General features: G+C 36.4%; 1 protein-coding gene across 1 annotated transcript in view; it reads right to left on the bottom strand.

Annotated features, from left to right (window-relative positions):
* Window positions 1-2,015: 2,015 nt before the first annotated feature.
* CNTLN (centlein) overlaps window positions 2,016-21,991 on the bottom strand; it is a 318,217-nt gene continuing 298,241 nt past the window's right edge. Inside the window, 3 exon segments of the mRNA XM_054397579.1 lie at window positions 2,016-2,117; window positions 9,832-9,909; window positions 11,236-11,421. Coding sequence (XP_054253554.1) covers window positions 2,016-2,117; window positions 9,832-9,909; window positions 11,236-11,421 — 366 coding nt within the window.

The raw sequence follows: 21,991 nt of genomic DNA, 5'->3' as shown, positions 1-21,991 counted from the left end.
ACCTTTTTTAAGTCTAGGCCACAGAGATTTGTACGGAATTAGGTATTTTTGGTGAGCATTTTTGGGTTGCTTGGCACATTACACACAAGGGAAACAGCTGCAAATAAATAACACTTGCTATGGGTCTTATTTCTTGAAAAACAAAACGGTGATGATTCTGGCTTCACTTGGCTTAAGGATTTTGTTTTGCCCTCTCTTCAGATGAAGGAGATAATAATTTGGTTCTGTGGCATTCAGATCTTGTTTATTCTTGGTCTAAGAAAAGAGCTCTCCATACTCAGGTGCTCAGGAGATACAGAAATTTGCAGGGCCAGTAAAATAAAACCTTTAAACATGTTACAAGGAAAAGGTAGTAGTCTGGGAAATTGCCTCAAAAAGTTCTTTGATTCCAGGTGAGCCAGCTGATGTTCCCTGCCCTTTCACTAACACAAAAAATCAGCCAGTGCTAAGATCAGCACCAAGATCAGACTTGGACCAGCAGGTGTTTGCAGAGCACTGAAATAAAGATGAAGGGGCTAATCTTCATAGAGTTTTGCCCTTGTGAAGTTCTTTCCAATTCTGAGTAACAGATGTTAACATTTTCAAATATATTTTATTGTAATTACTGAAAATCACACAAATGTAGTTACCACTGATTTTGATGGTTTTATGTTCCATTATATTTATGGGCATTGGAACCCATATAAATTTTTAGCTTCAGTAAAATTCAGAGGCAAACAGTTACACATCTCAATTCCATTTGCATGTGAATGACTTCCTCTTGCTTGCTTTGAATGTGTCACCTGATAGTTTCATACGATGGCTCTTATTTCTTGTTTTGGAAAAGGTGATGGTCAACCATTCCTAAATATGTGTTTCCTTTTCTAAAAGTGGGCTAGTTGGAGGTCTTAGTTTACATGTGCAGGTGGAAAACGTTTTCACGATTTTCAGCTATTTCAACAAAACCACTCTCAAGCTCCTTTTGTCACAAGGTGTAAATGAATAGAAGTTTAGCAGAGTCATCTTCATCCTTTTTTTTTCAGAGACACAACTAGTGAAGTCTATACATTATAAGAAGAATGGTGACATCCTAGGAAAAGCACTGGACTGACATGCAGAAAACTTTTCTCTTTCGTGCTTCTGTGGAGTGATGTTAGGCCAAACACATCTTGCCTCCAATACTCTACCCAATCTGGCTAATGGTAATGGTATCTGTTGTAAAACAACTTGTGCTAAATCAATTCAGAAACATGAGGGGTTTGTGTTTTTCTGTTGGATCTCCCCCTTCCCCCTCTCCTCCCTGCAAGTGGATAGGTTCAAAAGTAAACAAACTCTTAAGACTGAAGATTTGAAGAAGTAGCAATTATTAGTAATGCCCAAGAAATCTCATTGGAAAAAACTGCCTAAAACTCGATAACATTTTCCCAAGAGAAGTGAGGGCTTGCAGCTTGGTGTTAGCTGAGAAAGAACTGGCACTACTAGTGAAATCCGCCCCCCTCCCGCCCCCCCCCCACCCCTCCCCCCCACCCCCCCGAAATAACTTTACTGTGTTTAATTTCTAAAATACTATTAAATCCTCTACACACATACTCCCAACTCAGAAGAGAATATAGCTTTCACCAGAAATATTACTCTGCAGGGAATACCTTTTTTTTCTACATTCATTTTCACATTTTTTCCCACCAAAATAGCAGTTTATGTAGTGTATGCCATAAAGCTGAGATTTACAGAGAAGGTAAAAAGAAGTAAGCCATTAAAAATCCCAATCACTGCTGTCCACTGCTGACACAATTAAAAGAAAATAATATTTATTTCTGCATTCATTTGCAGCAATTTTTTTCTTCAGGAACCAACACCACACTCCTTTCCAAACAGGAATGTAATTAATTCCTCTTGTTCAACAATTAATCAGTTCACAGTTTCTACTTTGGTGTTGAACATGCACATTGACAATTCTTTATGTGAAAAGGAAAAAAATATGAGGAAACAGTACACACATTTTAGTCACAGTTTGCAAAGATAGGTCTTATAAACAATCACACTGTGTGTTTCAGGAGAGAACTGTACTCTTCTACCAGTTTCTTCTTCTCATTTAATTTTTCCAGTATGGCATCCATTAAATACGAAGCAAAAGGAAACTGAAAAAGAAATATAGTAAGAAAACTGATCATTGAACTTTATTTTCTTCATGAGAAAAACATCTATTAAATAGCATTAAACCATTAGATTTCACTTAGTTCTGACAACCACACATGCACCCAGTCTGATCTTTAAAGTTACCTGCCTCATAGTGTCCAAAAATTTACTCTCTATCATAAAAATGATAAAAGAACAGAGTAAAATGAAAAAAGATAAACGCCTTATTGAACAATTCATGCTTTACTGACCATGTTAATGATGTAAACTGCAGTACCAGCATCTCTGTCATTTATCTTCAAGCAGCTGATCAATAAAAGGTTACAGTCATCTCTAGGGCATGCAGAGATAGTAGAGTGTGTTTACTACAATCAGGAGGATGAGACAGAGCTACCAGTACAGCTCCCAGTACTGCGGCAACTGCCTTAAACACACACATGAAAACTTGTAAACAAAAAATCCCCAAAGCAAATCAAAACCCAAACACTCCAACTGCACTGATTGAGGTATGACATAAATATCTGCTCCTCCACAGTATTATACCAAAAAACTGTATTTACGTATTTGCAGAGAAAAGAGAAAGCCTTTTTCATATCCATTACAATAGAAAAGATGTATTTCCACAATTGATGTCTTCAAAGAATTAGATTTGGTGTATTTTTCAGTGTCACAGCTTTAATGCTTAGAAAGAGGTTTTCTTGCACAGGCTTGGTGCACCAGTGGTAAAAAAAAATGCTAGTTATTGCAGCTCCGTGCTGCTGGATGGTCGGTGCTGCTCCAAAGGAGAGCAGAATAGTGTTTTGTTCACCCCTGGAAAGTCTGTCAGCTCTCTTGAGCTCCTGGTGAGACCAAACAGGGTCAGTCTAGACCAAAAGAGCTGACACTCATATCAGAAGAGATAATTTTACCTTAAAAAGGTCACCAGAAATAAATTAAGAAAATAAAATACAACAGCTGGCTGAGCAGATCAATCAGCAGTTTCCTCTCTGCTTTTCACAACTGCAGTGCAAGGAAATACTTCTGTATCAAGAACCACTCTCTATTTCCACACTCATGTATTGCTGCTCTGATTTTATTTTTTCACTTCCCTATTCCTTATTAAAAATAAAACCATATCTGCTTACACCAGATAGAGCACTGCCTGCTTCCTACTAAAATGAAACAAAAAATACAAAAGAAACAAAAAAACTCAGACATGGAAGTACATCAAATACAAATGGTGTCATGTCTGAACTAATATACAGACATGAATCTACATATTGATAGTTAAGATTACTACCAAATCAGAAAAAAAAAATTCTGATAAGGCAGCAAGGAAAATCTTGTTCATGGCAAGCATCTGTCATGAGATGAATGTAATGCCAGCCCTACATGTTGCTCAACAGTCATTTTGCAGTGACAGAAAAAGGACAATAATGTGCACTACCTCCCTATTCTACAGGAAAGACAGCTTTGAAAAGCTAGTACTTGCTGGTCAGACATGTCTCCATCTGTCCTAAATCATTTCTGTCTCTGGCAAGAGTTTTCTAGCAGTCATCTATACATGTCAGCTTTCTCCTGTACACTGTTGTGATGACTTTTTGGGGAATAGAAGGATGCAGTTCACCGAGCACAAACCTATTCAGCAATAGAAGACATAACCTTATCTGAAATTTTGTGACACTTACTTGCTATTGCACTTGCCTGTGTTTGCTCCAGTGTCCTATTCACTCTAATTATTCTCTCTCTTTGCCTAAACATGTCTTAGAGTTAGAGACTTTGAGGCAACCATTCTTCTTGCTGTACTGGACTATATTCATTTCAGATATATTTCACCTCCTGAATGTTGTGCTTGAGATGAATGGTTTCTTATTGATATCTCTGGTTCATATAATTGTAGCTACATTTCACTTGCTGCTCACTGCTCTCTGTGGCTTCCCTGTCATCGCAAAGTGATCTTTCAAGAACTCTTTCCATTTAAATCATTCATTTAAATTGAGAGCATTTGAAAGTTGAATGTTATATCATTCTTTCAACAGTTGCTGGTTTCAGAGAAAGTGCTGTATGTTTTCTTTTTTGTTCTTTTTTTTTTTTCTTTTTAATACAGACTTCATCTTTAACAGAAGCCTGTCATGTTTACTTTCAATTACAATTCTGTAACTATCCTCTGCATTTCTCCCCAGAGCTTCACAAGCACTGAAGATGCCTTTGCTACAAAGTATTCAACCCAGCTTCCAAGCCTGCCATGTGCTTGGGAAAGGCTTTGGCAGTTCAGTGAGTGCAAAGTGCACACCTAAGGAGTGAAAGCTTGTTTATACCACTGATAATTATACACTTCAACACAATGACACTTCCTTCAAATGTCTTTCATTCTATCTGTGTCACAACTGATTTATCTGAACACTGAGCCATAACGTGAAAGAGATCCTAAATCAGTACGTTGTGGTAAGCTGTAAGAGTTATATTACTCAACTGACTTGTATAAATTCAGAACATTTGAAAGCACAAACTACATGTGGATTTAAATAATTAATTTACTTTTAAAATGTATTTGTCTTTACTTGAATTTCAGACTTCTTATCTGATACCAGAAAGCCATATGAATGAAATGGATTGTTTCTTACACAACTTATCAGACAGACATCTTGGTGTGTGGATAACTTTAATGTAATACAATATGATCCTAAAGAGTCAGTAATAGTCATAGTGATTTCTATTTCTCTCACTTATTTATTCTGATCTTAAGTATACTTCTTTTGATGATCCCTTTAACAAATAAACTACTAAATATTTATCAACCTTACTTTAGCTGATTGAATCTCACTAAGCACACTGATTTGCCAATAAAAAGACTAATAATGAATGCAAGGCAAAAGTGTTATTCTAATGAGACTCAGCATCTCCATTCACAGAGTACAGTTTCACTTGGCCTCTACTTCACAAAGTCTAAACTGTATTAATATGAAAATGAAAGTATTCAATTTCTGTAATATGTGAATGGTTACACCTATTTTAAATCTTCCAACATGGATCACCATGTAATACATTTTCCCAACAAAACTGCCCAAACATACTGCAGAGCTGCCTCAAATTGAATTAAATGAATCATAAAAAATAACCCAATATAAAATAAAAGAAACTCATCTTATAATGTCCAAAATGTCCTAATTTCCCTATAAATTGTCAAGGCTTACAACAAAACTAGAAAAATATTTCACTTTGCTAATGTTCTTTGTCCACTCTGCTTTGGTTACGTATATATGATTATACAAATATCTATGTTCCTGTCTGTATTCTTATCCTGAGGAAAAAAGGCAATCTCTCCTTGTTTTCAGTCCAGGTCAAGTGATATAATGTGGTTTTGTCTGTGTGCATGAGATAAAACATAGATTTATACCATAATGAATTGCCAATGCACATGAGCTCTTATAGTTACAAGAAAATCATAGTTACTTTCTGATAGTCTAATATCAGTGTTAATGGCACCCAGGATATGGTTGAGACTGCATTGGTGAGGTGTTTTTAGGTGCAGGTATTTGAAACATCTGGTGACAGTGGTAGTGGTGAGTGTGTGCTGGTGTGTTTGTGTGCATGGGTGAATACATAACCGTGTGTCAGCAGAGGACAGGCAACGAGCAAAGACCATTTCAAAGAGGAGACAGACATGGGATGGATAAAGACTAATGAAAGCAAAGCAGAGGAGCTCCAAACCAAGAAATGTGAAGGAAACAACCACAGCTCTTAGTGCACACTCCCAGGTGACAGCAGGGGAAATCTGTTTCCAGAAGCTAGTGCAAATTCTAAAACAGAGGTTGGGGAAAATCCCTACTGATAAAGAGGGACTTACGCTGTTCTAAAACCTGTTTCAGAGATGGATTATACACATACCTATACAGTGCCTACAGAACAGAGGGGAGGGGATTTTCTGCAAGTTTTCACTATTGTAATATGATTCGTAGATTCATAATGAGGTCATGAGAGGAAAAATTTTCTTGGGCAGCTTTGTTTGTGGGAGGTATGCTATCCCGGTGAGTACACAGGGAGGTGCTGCTGTATATCTGACAATGGACATGCTAAATCAATGCTGTAATTTGGTTCAATGCTCGGAAAAGTTAGGCAGGTGATTTGTACTTTACTGAAAAATAGTTCTTGGATACTTCAGGTGATAATCTGGATTGGGTTAACATGCTGTACTCAAGTACAACATTATTAATGGATTGTTTCAAAATGCTGTTCCTTACAGTCACAGGTTATGAAAGCCATGAATGGTACAAGGAATCCTGTCTAAATTATGTGAAAATAAGTAATCCTTTTAGTTTAGATGTATATGTTTCCTGTAGTGGGAAAAAGCTAGAACAGGTTCCTGGTTTGTTAGGTTTTCTAAATGATTATGAGGGTGCTACTATACTGCGCCAGATTCAGATAATAAAACATGAGGAATAAAGTAGGTAGAAGCCTCGTCACTTGCTAGGCAAAGCAGTAAACAGACATTGAGATAATTGCAGTTTTTCCCTACTTTCACAAATACCACGAACTGCTACAAACAACAGCTCTCCCAGCTTCTCTCTCCCATGCCCAATCACTAATGCATAATCAGTCCGTCTCTAAACATGACTCAGATACCCCTGTGCAGGTAACAGATATCGGCACACACACTTGTGAAGCCTCTCTACATACAGGTCCTTCATAAGCAAGACATTCTTTTATTCAGTCATCAATTATTAAGATGTTTCATTTTTACACTCTACTGACCTGCTCTAGTCATTGGGTGTTAATGTATAAATAGAAAAAGGCAACTGAAAAAAACACTTGTTGGCCATTCAAAATGTAGGTTTATGCAGTAAGTGACTTTTCTCAGCTCTGTATAGTTGAGTACATGATTATTTGCTTCCTATTCACATAATAATAGCTTGATGCAGAAATACCACTATCATACTGTAAGCTTCTTAGCAGTGGTGTAGTTTCTCCACGTGTTTCTATAGTAGCTGATAAAATAAAGACACAAACTCTGACAGAGGTCTGTGAGCCTCAGGAATGCAAAAATATTTACCACTTAAATACTAACATTCTTGTAAAGCTGACAAAAATTAGACTTGAGCCTCAAGTCATAAGAGTATGGAAAATAAAGGTACAGATAAAGTGTAAAACAGAGGTGTGCTACCCTTTAAGCATTATACTTTAGGGGAATGTATAAAATGACAATAAAAAGCAACTAGTGCTTCCTTCAGTCCCTCCAAAAATTCTAATGCAGCAGTAAAATGGCATATGTCAGTAATAAAAATAAAATGTCTATGACATTTTAAATGTTATCATACTGTCACAGCGGAATAAAATTAGCTTGAAGAATGATCTAAAGGGATATGATGCAGTTCATTATGTATAACAGCAATAGCAGCAGTTCCCAGTGTTCATAAAGGTTTCTCCATTAAATTTACCTCCAGTCAATAATTAGGAGTCCACAAATAAACCTAGGCAATTAAATCAATACTGCTGGGCAATTATGTTCTAAAGTCCTGGCTCAATGGCACAAAAAGACACTATATCAAACTGCAATATTAAGTGATCTTATGCAATTTTCAAGCAAACACTTTGTCAGAATAACAGAAAAGAGCAAGCCTGCATCCCTGTTCAAGATGCAAGCTGGTACACTGTTTGCCAACCTCTACTAGTAATAGTAGTGAGCAGTCTGTTAAGAGCAAAGTCCTGACAGAATGCTTTCATTTCACTATGAGCCTTAGTTTCTTGATCAGAAATTTTACCAATACCTACAAAAATAAATGTTACCAATACCTACAAAAAGCAATCATAACAAAACTCTTTAAAAGATACAAGTTAAGCATTTTCTTCCATGAGCTGCTCCCAGATAGAGATCAAGAAATCCTAGGAATTTCCATTCATGTGATGTGGACGGAAATGAAAAGCAGAGCTGGCTGCTGCCAAAAAGCACCAATCCTCTTGCAATAAAGATGGTCGGCTGGCCAAGAATTACTTTTACCCTCAGAGCTCCTCCTAACAAACCCCACAAGATGGAGCAAAAATCACTGAAAACCACTATTAACTTGTACACAACCTTATTTGGCTAAGAGTAATGAGCTCCTCTGTCTCAGCTAACATTTGCAATCCTAATACCACTGGTTTCATTGTGAAGACCCCTCCTCTTCCCCCTCCTATGCCCCGGGTTTTTGTTATCTGTCTATATTGGATGAAAAGAAGTGATACAATTCTGCTCGGGATTTTAAAAAACAATTTACTAAAGAATAACAAAATAGAACAAGAATTCTTCATCCTATTCCATTAATCTCATTCCTATTTTGGAGACCATAATATAGACAGAATATTGAGAAGGAATATTAGGGAGGAATATTAGGGAGGAAAAAAAAGTTAAAGTGAATGCAATTTAGTGAATACAAATATTTGTGCTTTTAGTGCTAAGTTCATTGTAACACTATGACACCAAATTAAAATGCCAGTATTTCTAACAAAGACAGTAAAAGTGAAGTGTTATATGCATCTCCTTCACTGCAGCAATTAAGCAGTCTTAATGGTAGTAAGTTTTGATAATGACAGTGGGAAGAAATGTCATTTCTGGTCACAGGACACAACCTAGACATGAAAGTGATTAGTGATAAAATGTAGAAATCTGAATGTGAATGTTCCCTCGAAATGACTTTCAAAATATTTTTAGCTATTCACATTCTTAACTGAAATTAACATCGCTAATGGATCTGTGCTAATGAATATGCATTAGGAACACTGGATTTATACATAAAATTTTATTTAAGTTCAGGCACCAGCTATCCATCATCTGAATAAAGAGGACAACTAAAATATAATGGAAAAGTTTCAACAGTCAGTGTATGTTGTCAGTGATGTCCAAACAAAAGCTAACTATGACTAGAAAAGCAGGGCTCTCACCTGCCAATAAACTGCCCTTGATCACTTACAAGAGGGGAGCATCCCAGCAGACTCTGTGTGTATTAAAAAAAAGACTTGAAAGAGAAGAAAAAGTATCACACAGGTCACAGCAGCAGTCTCAATGGACCCCTCAGGGATTTCTGCTAGTCTCAGCCTTGTCATCCTCTATGCAGCTTTCCTCTCTGCCCAGAAAATGTCGATAGGAAAATGTTTGAGGGGCCTCTGGTGGAAATTTTTTCATTCTTCCTGCATTGACAGGATGCCAAATCAATATTTACTTCCCACTAACAAGCTGCTCGAGGTCTCAGTAGAAAATATTGTAGAGAATGTGAGAAGACACGATAATAAACAGCTGTCTGGCTATGAGGAAAACATGAATTGACTGGAAACCGGTCCACAGTATAAGGTCACTGAAACCCATGAACTCCTCAGGTGTCCATATCAACTACTAACTTTACAGGCACATAATAAAAAATCTCTTCACTCTTGCATGCACTACACCTTCTTTCAATAATTCAATTAACACATTTGCCGAGATCTGTGCTGGTTTTCGCCAGGATTCATTCACTGGTTTCAGCCATTAAGTTAGCTATCACAAACCCTTGGTTAATATCTCTTCAGTTTTATCCAGTGACTCTTGTTTTAAGAGAAATAGAAAGAAAACGCTACAAAACAAGGATTTTGCATTGCCTTATCACACTATAGGTCAGAACCATCAACAGCAACTAATTATGCATGTAATGGATTAATTACAACCTAAAACCACTCAGTTATTCAGAGTACAATATTATAATTAAATAAGTGCAGATATAAATTTAGCACCTGTGCTTCAAGAAGTTTCTGTACATACTGCAGCCATTCTTTATCTTTTTCAAATTCCATTTTTGTCTGTGCTGTTTCCTAAAAATAGAAAAATATAACATACACACAATATTTTGACATCACCTGAAAAGAACATAATGAACAATGAAAGAAATACATAACTGCATATACATTAAAAAAGCAGCACATGGAAATGGGAACTCTGCTTGCAGAACTAGTTATCAAAAGCATATATGAGGACTCTGTTACATTTATAAACCTATCCCTGTCTGTGTCTGTCCCTAGAAACTAGCATTGAGTGCTCTTTTCACATGTAATGTGAAAATGTATGTGTACATTTTACAAGTTCATTCTAAGGTTCCTGAGTCCACACACTAGTAAATGGAATATGTATTCAAAATTTGTGTTGTGTAAATTCACCAGTATTTTAATTTTTAAAATTAATTTACAGTTAAGTATATTTTTGTATTTTACACATACATCACAGCAGTGACTACAACAAAAGATACAGATGTAGATACTACTTTGAGAATGAGGTAAGCATGAAACAATTCTGTCAAAGCGAATCACTTCACAAGGGTGTATAAAAGTTAGTAAACAGGGCAGGGATTGGTCTGGTTTATTTGTATCCATGAATGTAATCCTTATCAGTGCATACATAATGCACCTCTTCTTAACCAGCATGAAAAGTGACTTCTGTAATGTAAACTCCAAAAATGCTAAACTGAAATCATCACCAGAGTACTCTTACAGCCCAGTAATGGTCAAGTCCTAGATACTCTTATTAAGGTAAATGTACAGGCTTTTTGTATTATTTGATCAGACCTAAATAATCTGGGCAAAAAAAAATCCTATTATATCTATTTAATAGAGGGTGGTTGGATGAAATACTATCAAATACTTCAGAGTAAAAAGTATTATAGAATCAAACAAAACAAACAAACAAAAAAGACAATGGATTCCCCTAGAAACCATCTGCCTATTAGAAATACCTTTAATAGATATCACAGTTCAAGAAAATTGTGCATCAACAGCATCAAGCTGGAACAGCAAGACACATTCTAATTTTGTTTTCATTACAGCACAAGTCTATTTAAAATGTATAACCCTACCAAATGGTCTCATGAAAAAGGAAACTACTAAAGATTTTCAAATGATGCCTCTACATCTACATGCTCAAAACAGTATATTTAGATTTTATTTATGCATATCCAGAGTCTTGCCACTGTACAAGTCTCTAACCTAACCTTTTTATTTAAATCCAACTGTTCTTTTCCTTTTTGTGCTGGATGTTGCACAATGAAATTCCAGTCTTTACATGGAAATCCTTTTGTTCAAGAGGAGAAATATGTAGCATCTTCTGATCTTGCCCCTTTTAACTGAATATTTGTTGAATTAACTTACCTCATCATCTTCTACTTCTAGTATCTCCTTTAGATCAGTGGTTGAAACATTAAGGATAGATGCTGCCAACTGAACAGACTCTTGGGAAAGACCTTTTTTGTATGCTCTCACTTCTCTCATTTTTTTTGCTTGTTTAATTTTTGTTCTCAGCTCTTGTATGCTGTGCTGTAACTCTCTGGTTAGAGCCTGGAAGATGCAAGCAAACAATACTCTCAGTTTTATTTAAAAATCAAACACTATGGGAAACCAGTATCACTCAGACTAAGCTGCTTTTGATAGGCATTACCTTCATCTGGTGTTTACTGGTTCAATAGGATACCACTGTAATATTAAATAACATGGTATTTATTGGACTAATACATTAAAGCAGATAATGTTCTAAAAAAAAAAAAGTAAAATAACTACAATAGTAAAATAACTACATTCATAATGTCATCAGTAGTAAGATAAAGCAGTTTTTGCAAAATAAATTAAAAGTCCTTCCCCAACCCAGTCTACCAGAAACATTCTTGAAATAACAGTAGAATTGCCCGGCTTTACTGTGGTCTAAAGGATATCTTTTTAAAGCTTATTCACACCTTATGAATGAAGAAACACCAGCATACCTCTTTATTCAAAACCTGACATTTCAGCTCCCTCCAAGACAGGGTAATTCAAATCTGTCTCCTGGCTACCAATTCTTCGCTATATAATGTTGACAATTTAAGTCATTACAGTAGTGGTTATCTACTGCGGATAAGCAGCACACCCTTGCAGCACACAAAGCCACTGTAATAGTATTCAAAGATTGCACAGGAAAGGTTGTTTTCTCTATGCAGCTGACCCATACATAAGGCCTAGCCAGGGCCAGACGGTCTCTTTACAAGGGTGCTCTTAGCAGACAGGACTTTAAACTCTGCTCAGGTGGTGGGAGGAAGATCAGGTGCCAGATCAGAACACTGGGTTTGTTCTTTAGCCCTGGCTTTGACAAGGTCTGAGCAAGGGTGCCAAATGAAGCTTCATTCCTGCTGTTGAAGAATTTTAGTTAGAACAAGAACTACAGTTTGATAGGGTGTCTGATGCTGCTAATGCAGCAAAACTAAACTACCTTTATTATCATTACTACTAGAGCTAGTTACTACTAAAGACAATAATAATAAAGGACAATTTGTCTGTGATAATTTCTGAAAAGTAGTGCACACTGCTTGCAGATTGAAAAAAAATGAAGAACACTATTAAAAGAAAACTGTAATAGGAAATCGTAACTATTATCTGGGTTGGGAAAAGGGATTACTGGGATTTAGTAATGCTGATGTAAAAATCTAGGAAAAGTAAAACATATTCAGATGAATAGACAAAAAATTGCACTAATAGTTAGTGGGAAAGAAGAAACCCAGCAGGCGTGAGGCCACTCTCCTTTGTTTATTTAAAACAAACTGTATGAAACATCCTCCTGAAAAGGCTTTGTTTACTTGAATGAAATCCAAACCTGATTTTGATTTTTGTTTCCCAACACCACACAAGTACTGAGATTGAATAATACCTTCCACAGCTGAACATGATCCAAACTACACAACAAAGAACTGATGGTCCAAGTTCCTACTCAACCTATTTCTAAAGATGTCTGGTTCAGAGAAATACACACTGAACATTGGTAGAAATAATTTGCTGTATAACTGAAGTAATTTTGTTTCAATTTTTATGCAGCTATGTCAAAAGTATCTTGTATAAAGCAGAGCAAGACAATTTTATTTAAAAACAGTTGACTGAGGCACAAGAGCAGTAACACATTGTCAGAAGATCCTCCTAGTGTATCTGTTTTCCATGATTCAAGCAGGACTGTGATTGTCAACACATATACCTTGGCTGAGTTTAAAATGATAGAATAAGGTTTCCTTCCGATCGTTGTATGTGGAGCTCATCATATTAAACTATTTCTTACCATAGCTGATCAACCCTGAAATTTCTCTTTGTTCAGAATGCCTCATAGAAACTGAGTGCAGAATTATGAAGCCTTGTAGCATTTGAAATGAACCTACAATAAATTGGCTCCTACAAGATATAGGAGATGTACTTGACAATAGAAGAATAAGATAAACTGCACTTTTAAAATTTAATTGAATCAGCTTCCCAAATTTAAAAAATAAAGAAAACTCTCAGACACAGGTGACCAGGCTAGGAGATGCACATTTTTTATGCTGGTGCAAAGACAAAATGTAAATTTAGTGAGGAAATTACCAAGGAAATTAACTGCAAAGCTACATGGAAATAGTACAGATAAATAGCTGAGCACAGACAAATAAAATTAAACACTGAACATCTAAGACAACATACAAACACTGCCCTGTGAAATACACACCATTTGTGACAAATGAAGCTACTTTAGGGACTTTCAAATAGCTGGTTTTGAACCCACCCTGTTCACATCATTAAGTTGTAATAACAATGTTTGAATAAACGCTTTTTCTCTGGGTAAGTGCCTTTAAAGTTACAGCCTCTGAATGATCTTAACCTGCTTTTTTCTTTTGTTTGTTTGTTTTTGTTGATAAATCCTCGTCCAACATATATTAACTTATGCATGTGCTATATTGTTTGCTTATTAATGATTTCATTTGTATGTCAATTCATATTTTACTACAGAAATGTTCAATGTCACTGCCACACAGGTCTTTAACTGAAAATGACAAAAACCTAAGAGTTAACCAACACAGGTTTTGTTGGTAAGTGTACTAAGCCAGTATATTATCATTCTTTGATTAAGAAATTGAACCAACATATTCTGAAGGTAAGTGTAGGATTTTAAACGAAAACCTTTCCCACTGTGTATTTCAGAATTGCTTCTTTTTAAACTTATAAGCATACATAGGTGATACAAACTACCTGTAATGAAATCAATGCAGAACGTAACTTCAGTTCTATATTGATGTATGATAACAATGCCTTCATTAGTACTAGTAAGAATAGGATTTGATCTTTTCTCGTTTTTTTTCTTTAGTGTCAAATCTAGAGGATATTTTGTTAGTGAAGCCATTTTCCCAACTTAGCTGTTACTGTCAGAGTTATTCCTGTGGGACACACTTAGCTGCTACCAGACAACTGGAATAGGAATCCCTGATTAATTCCTGAAAACAAATCTACCACACATCTCATTGGACCAGTGTAATTGCTATGGGTCTGACTAGAATAAAAAAAGCTTAAATTCAAACAACATTAGCTTGAAGTATCCAGCTCTCTTTAATCAGTGGCAATTGATGCATTATCTATCAACTCCATATGGTTACAGGGTATAGATTACATCTTCTGGGTTGCATACAGTTTAAAAATATCTTTCTTAAAAGCCTTTTTACTTTATTTTCCCAACTTAAAGTATTCATTCTTACTTTCAGTTTTGGTCTTAGCATGCAAACACTTTTTAGCACTGTATCTGTTACCAGTTTTGAGATGTACAAAACCAAATGTCTTCTTCAATTTAAAGGTCATATTTAACTAAATACTCAAAGAAGCCATGGTGATACACAGACTCTAACAACACACTATTAATAAAGTCTTTACATCCCCAAAAGCTCTGACACTGGTTGATCCTGGAATTGACACAAATTGATCAATGGCCCTGAGTAATGCCATATGACCAAGCAAATGCCTAAACCTATTCCCGTAATTACCACGTTAATTTACACACTCTATAGTTATTCTTTGTAGTATAATAAAATTTAATGGCCCCAAGACAAACCAAAATCTGATGCTAGCACTGTAGCTATGTATAGCTAGACTTCAGTCTTGCATTGGTGCGGATCTCATGGCAGAAGCCACAGTTGACATTAGATACAGAAAATTTTAGGGTTTACTGTGCTTTGTACAATAATTTGTGCTGGATCTGGCTGGGGTGGAATTGTTTGTTTTCTAGCATGCTACTTCCTGTGGTGTGTGCCTAAACCAGGGTTGATAATATACCAGCTATTCCCAAGCAGTGCTTGCAAGGTGTCTAGGCCCTCTCTATTTCCCAACCTGCCCCTTCAGCAAGTAGGCTGGGGAGGGGACACACCTGGGACAGATGACCAGAATGGACCAAAGGGGTATTTCATACCATGTAGCATCTTGTTCAACAATAAAAACTGAGGGGGATGGGGCACTGGTCTGGCATGTAGCCATGACTCAGAGACTGGCTGTGCATTGATCTACATCCCTTGGGGATTTTTCCCCTTTTTCCTTCCCTTATTAAGCTGTCCTTACCTCAAAGCATGAGCTTTCTCACTTTCGCTTTTCCCATTCTTTTTCCACTCTTGCTGAGGGTGGGAGAGAGCAAGCAACTATGTGGTGTCTCGCTGCTGGCCAGGGTCTACCAATCACAGATATACATAATATTTTATGTGTAGCAACATGAAACTATTTTTAGATAATATGTTCTCAGAAACTTCCTTGTTTTCTAGATTGGGATGTTGCAAGGCCATGACCCAGAGCATTACATAAAAAATGAAATAGAAAATCTTTTCTGAAACAAGGTTAGTTTCCTAAAGAAACAAAAGTATAAGGAATACAAGATCTGAATTTCACAGAACTGAATGCTGTGTTCGAAGAACTTCTCTGCTATTGTGGTAGAATAACTATTTTTGGCTTAAGGTTAGGACAGATCCTAGTGCTGCAAAAGGTTGAGGTAGTATTACCAGCCCAAACAGGTCACAATGAACAAGACAAAACAGAATGGACGAAATGACACAAAGAGGTGATGTCATGCACTGTTTCAGCAGGTGAAAAATTCAAGTTTCTTCAGTGAAACTACAGTTATTTGGTCCTTATTGCCTCTCTAAAAATGACTTTTGTAATACTGTTTAAACTGATCCCACAACATGATTTCTGTATGCCAGAGAAAAGAAAAACTCTTCTTTAATAATGTCTTTTTGTATATATATATATGTATTTAAGGTATCACAGATAAATCCTTCACTTGAACAAATATAGCTTCTAGGCATACTTTTTTTTTTTTTTTCAATCAGAAAAGGGACACAAGTGTAGATAAGAAATAAAGACAGACCACTGCAATAGATTTGTCTGGCCAAGGGTTGTAACAGGTAGCATTCTGAACCATGGAATTAGTCAGCCTCAGGAGGTTAATTCTTATGATCCTCAGAGATCACATGTGATCTCAGAGACTCCAGCAGATGCCCTTAGAGTGTAAAGATGTAGAGGAGATACAGACCAGTCTTGTCTTCCTCCACCAACTTCAGTATTCAGTACAGAGTGAGAATGCTATTGACAAATATTCAAGTGTTAACATTACTTTACCAGTGTCATGCAGTTTACATTTATAGTGTGGTGTGTTGGTTTTATTTACCTGTCTTCAGTCACAGTTCCTGATCTAGTTCTAAAATTTATGAACACTTATACTATATGGCTACATGGCTTGGCTCATTGTACGTATTTGGAGGAATTAAGATAGGCCATTAATGATACAGTAAACTAGCTGTAGAATGCATTAAATCCCTAACAAAAAAAAAGATGTGCTCAGGGGAATATCAGAGTGACAATATTACCTAAAACCTGGCAGAGTTGCAAAGTTTCAAAGGCTAAATCAATAAAGACCTGAAACGGAAAAATATAAAGCTAGATATCAGATTGACACATCTGATTAAAAATAAAAATCTTACATTGATTGACACTGAGAATAGTGCTCACAACTTCACAGAGGTAAGTAGAAGATGAAAGCACACACTGGCTGGAAGGAATGCCCCACCTAATGACTATACAAATTCCATTTTGCATAAAGATTGATAAATTGCAGTATGTACATACAAAATAATGTGACACTGCAGTTGCATCTACAACCTGATTTTCCACATCCATTAACACAAGCAAATCTGAACACACATGATCATAACCAAGGATCTAAAAGACAAGATCTGAAAAATTAATTGAAATAATTAAAGATATTACCACCTCTTCTACCCTGTGGCAAAAGCTATCTCCAGCTCACAGTCCAAAATTCTGCCTTCTTCATGGCTGTGAGCTATGGATCATAGACTGTGAACTTAGAAAAGGTGAATTCAGTAATAATCCCAAAGCCAATCATAGTAAGTGCGTCTGGAAAAGCATAGACAGATTTGCACAGTATTGTTTTTCAGCTCCAAAGCTAAACCCACTGTGGCTTTCCTGGCAAAGTGCTCTTGGGACACACAGCATAAAAGGGGCCTCAGCATTCAGTATCTGAACAAAGTAGCTCAGCTTTCTGGCATTTAGAACTGCAGACCTCAAATCCAGTTAAAATGCAACATGGAAGTAAAATATCAAGAAACAATGACAGAAAAGAGAAACTGTGTTGCATAAAATTTGATCACCTGAGTCCTACCATAGATAAGATTAGAATTTGTCCAGTTGTGCCAGTTTAAATTGTGTTATTCCTGCTTGTCACTGAGAGAAGAGAGAGGAGAAAGTCTCACATAGCTGGAATCTGTTTAAATAACACATTTCTCCACATTTCTCCAAAATGCCTTTGCTACCAGCCTCATCCTACATCCTCTACCAAAATACCATTCCTTCTTGATTCAAAACCATTGAAAACAAATTACTTCATTATAACCATTTATTTTCAAGTACAACCTGGGAATGTTCTTACAACCGCATTTGCTTGTTCAGCTCCAGTTGTGGAAAACCACAGAGAAAAATAATAAAAGTATTTCAACCTATATTTGACATTTATAAGAAAAGGAAATTGAATACATTGTGCTGTGTCCTAAAAGACAGTTAAATTTGTTTATAAATTAAAAGTGACTTAATTTTTGTTGAGTTTTTAATTTTGGGTTGTTTTCATAACAACCTGTATTTAAAGAAGAAGCAGCAATGGACTCAGAAAATAGTTTGTATTTCTATGGAGAGGTACACAATATATACTTAAGAGTATCTGTATGTGTTTTAACATTTTCTGTGTATCAGCTGGGCACCTCACTTGTAGAACATATGGCAGATACTTACTAACATGAAGGACATTTTGTCACATATATTACAGCTTTAAGACTGAAAACCTGAAGTTGTTGAGCCAACTGTTTTCAGATTGATGCTTTTTTAAAATGCATCAGCAAACACTTCATAGTTTTCATTGTATTAATTACCATGTTTTGTGACCTATAACAGGAAAAAATTAGTTTTCTTTATAGCAGAGAATGAGCTGATAGATGTATAATCAGTATGGGATGACAGGCAGAATATTTCTGTCAAAATATATTGGTTTCTAAAATTATATTTATGTGAAATGGGCAATAATAATAATTTAAAGCCCTATTTACTTCAGCATTTAAGTCTTATCTAATTTACATTAATTTTTTCTCTGCTGTAAATTCCTTGGTTTCCACAGAATTACCTCTGATTTACACAGGTATTAGCAAAAGCAGCATCATTACTTTAAAACATCATATATTACAGTTATCTACATATAGGGGGGAGGAGGGGAAAGGGCATTGACAGACAGTAGAGCTTCACATACATGTAGTAAGAGATGCCTGGGACCACAGAGAGTTTCATATCTGAACAGTTAAGGCAGACAAAGTCAGCACACTACACAAGACGTGGTGAACAAAGACGTGGCAGACCAAGAAATACTGAGGTTAAGAAATACCAAAGGTCATATAGCAGGGTCAGTGACCAAGATGTTAAGAGCACCAAGATTTCCCGACACTCAGCTCACTGAATTCATGCTACCTTTCTGCAGAAACACAAGCAAAGCGTGAAAACAAACCAGATACTCTATGTAAGACCACTGTTGAAACAAATGGGTTTGAAACTGAATTTAAGAGGTTTAAACTATCATTCCTTATACTCTTAAAAATTTTATCAACTCTGTTTTCTTAAACTTCGTCACTTGTTTTTTATAATTCCACCCTTATAGAGCTCTTAACAGTATATAACACTTTCAGGATGTTCATTAGGGAATCCCCTCAACTCCCACATTTCTAAATTACTGTGGAGACTTCACAAGATTCTGTGTTTGAGCGCTTTATGTTCTCTCTGCCTCAGCTTGGTCTCTTAGTAATCTGATTAATACACATTGAACAGTTGTTCCTACATGAACTCTTAAATAAATCATTACTGGAGAGCTTTTTCCTCCTTTTCAAGTTTTGATACTCTTCCTGTCATATTCCCAGAAAGTTTTGAAATCACAAGCCCAAAGCCCATACTTCATACTCGTGTCCATCTTCCAAGTCTTCCAGTTATCCCTGTTCCAGTCAACACCATTTCTATCTTTCAGACCCCAAACTGGCCAGTATCTTTAATCTAAGCATCTTTCAAATTATCTCCAGATTATACACAAGCTGAGTATTAGCTTTAAAAAGGAGTCTCTCCAAGCCACTCAAAGGAATCACAGGTGAATCTATAGCCTTCCAGAGAGTTCACTGCAGTCTCTAAGTAACTCCCAGCTGAGTCTGTTGCAGTTTCATTCTCTGAGAAACTTAGAAGATTGTTTGTTTTTTTTCTGAGGCAGAGAAGGAAGTTATTTGCAAATTGTTCAAAATAATTTCCTGTTCAGATGAAGTCTGTTGGATCCACTCATACAGTATCTATTATTAGGTAGTCATGGTCTATGAGAATAGTTTCCAGGCACAGTAAGAAAAATGCAAGTAACATTTGTATCAACAAAATCACCTCTTTAAGTCAGACATGCATCTGAAATTTGCATGAGACATACATACACCGCTACAGAAACCTGACATACTTTGCAGCTTGGTTGCATAGGTGGAATAATGTAAACTAATCCTTCTGAACTCTTAATACAGAGGGAAATATAAAAGAAAATTCAACATATTTTAGGCTACATCTCTTATCACCTTTACCTATCCTAGTGCAAAACCAAAGTGAAGTGCCATCCTTCAAAGCTTAAAAAAGCAAATAAAAATAATGGTAAGGGGAAGCTTATAAAATGCTATTTACTCTTTCTTTTTAATAATCAAGACATTATCCATGTTCCTGGCACACTGTATACACCACTAACCATATGCCTTCTGTAAAGTACAACAGTTTAGACACTCCATTCATTCATTAAAATTCACAAGGCCTATTATTCTGTTTACTGTCTAATAGATATTCACTGTCACTATTCAGGCCTCTGATTCAATTTGCCTAAATCCCAGATGTAGGGTAATCCTGATGGAGATTAGCTTAATTTATCACCAATTTCTTCTCAGAACCAAGGAAGGCTGATATTTCATAATAAAAGCTGTGTTTCTCCTTTTTTTTTTTTTTTTTTTTGCCTCCCAATGCAGCATGCATAGTGAAAAAGAAGCAATAAATGCATGGGGTTTTTTAACGGTGAGATTCCTACAGTTCAAATTCTGTTCTGGGTATAGGACACCTTCTCTAAAAGGACTATCTTCTTCCAGTAAGGATACTGATTCCCATCAGACTGGAACACATAGAATCATAGAATTGTTAGGGCTGGAAGGGACCTCAAGGATCATCCAGTTCCAACCCCCCTGCCATGGACAGGGACACCTCACACTAGATCGGGTTGCTCAGAGCCACATCCAGCCTGGCCTTAAAAACCTCGAGGGATGGGGTTTCTACCACCTCCCTGGGCAACCTGTCCCAGTGTCTCACCACCCTCATGGTGGTAACCAAATACTATGCTGATTCTCACTGAACAGAGATTGGCAGTCTCATCATCTACTCCATACAATACAAAATAATCACTCTGGGTATATGCTTCTAGGTAAAGTGTTGACAGTTTGGAATGTAATAAATTAAATATACTTATCTTCTGGCTTTTAAGTGTTCCCTGTGAAGAATGTTTTCTAGCAACTTGTAGTCATATTAAAGGTGTCCACTTTCGAATCAAAACTGACAGTGTAGATATACATAAGTGAATCTGCTGTCATTTGCAGAATGCCCCAGTGACTCACTGGGAAATCTTTGGTCAAACAACAGTTCCAAATTGGCACAGTTCACATACAATTGTGTAAACTTTTACAATTAAATATTTTTTTTCATCTGCTCAGCAAACGATAGTTCTATTTCAATAAAAAATACATCAGCTTTTGCAGGTATAAAATTTTGCAGTTATCTATCACGCTTCATGTTTTTAGATGAAGACACAAGTGATCATTCAAATGGCATCCCACATCTGACCAGAATACTCATATTAAAAGCATATTCTGCATAGCTTGGGCCTAGAAGAAGTCAGAGCAGTAGTACCGCCAAGGAAGTGGAATCCACAGGGTTTGAGAAAACATCCAACAATGGAAACATCCTATGAAGAACATTTACTCTCTCACAATAACTGGAGAATTCTGGGAGTCCTTTGCAAGGTTTACTCTATGGAAGGCACACAAACCTCAGCTCACATGGGCATTGTGAAAGTGAGAAACATTCTCATCTGACTGTGAAGAATTCAGCAGCCATCACCTATTTATTATAGGCACAGCTGAATAGAAATGCCTTATGAAAAGTTCATCCTCCTCAAGGTCAGAAAAGTTCTGGTATTTTCATGATCAGGCAGATGCCATCACTGTTGTATCCCATTTTCAACAGAGGTCCAATCAAGTATCTAATAGCAGGTTTTTTAACTTTACCCAACGGCTGTTTCCTGCATGTGTACTGTAGTAATATCCTGCAGGTACTACAAACACAAAATGGAACGTTTTGCTTTGGTTGCTGTGCTGCACATAACTGGCAAGATCCACCTGAGAATCCAATAGTGCAATAATACATGCTGTAGAAAATACTGAAAAAAGGTACACTATAGAAAATGAATCCATGGTTCAAAGAGAATTCATGGCGCTGATGGAAGCTGGATGGA

The sequence above is a fragment of the Indicator indicator genome, chromosome Z (genome assembly GCF_027791375.1).
Source record: "Indicator indicator isolate 239-I01 chromosome Z, UM_Iind_1.1, whole genome shotgun sequence".
Taxonomy (NCBI): domain Eukaryota; kingdom Metazoa; phylum Chordata; class Aves; order Piciformes; family Indicatoridae; genus Indicator; species Indicator indicator.
The sequence above is the reverse complement of the archived record's forward strand: the minus strand, read 5'-3'. Positions and strand labels throughout refer to the sequence as shown.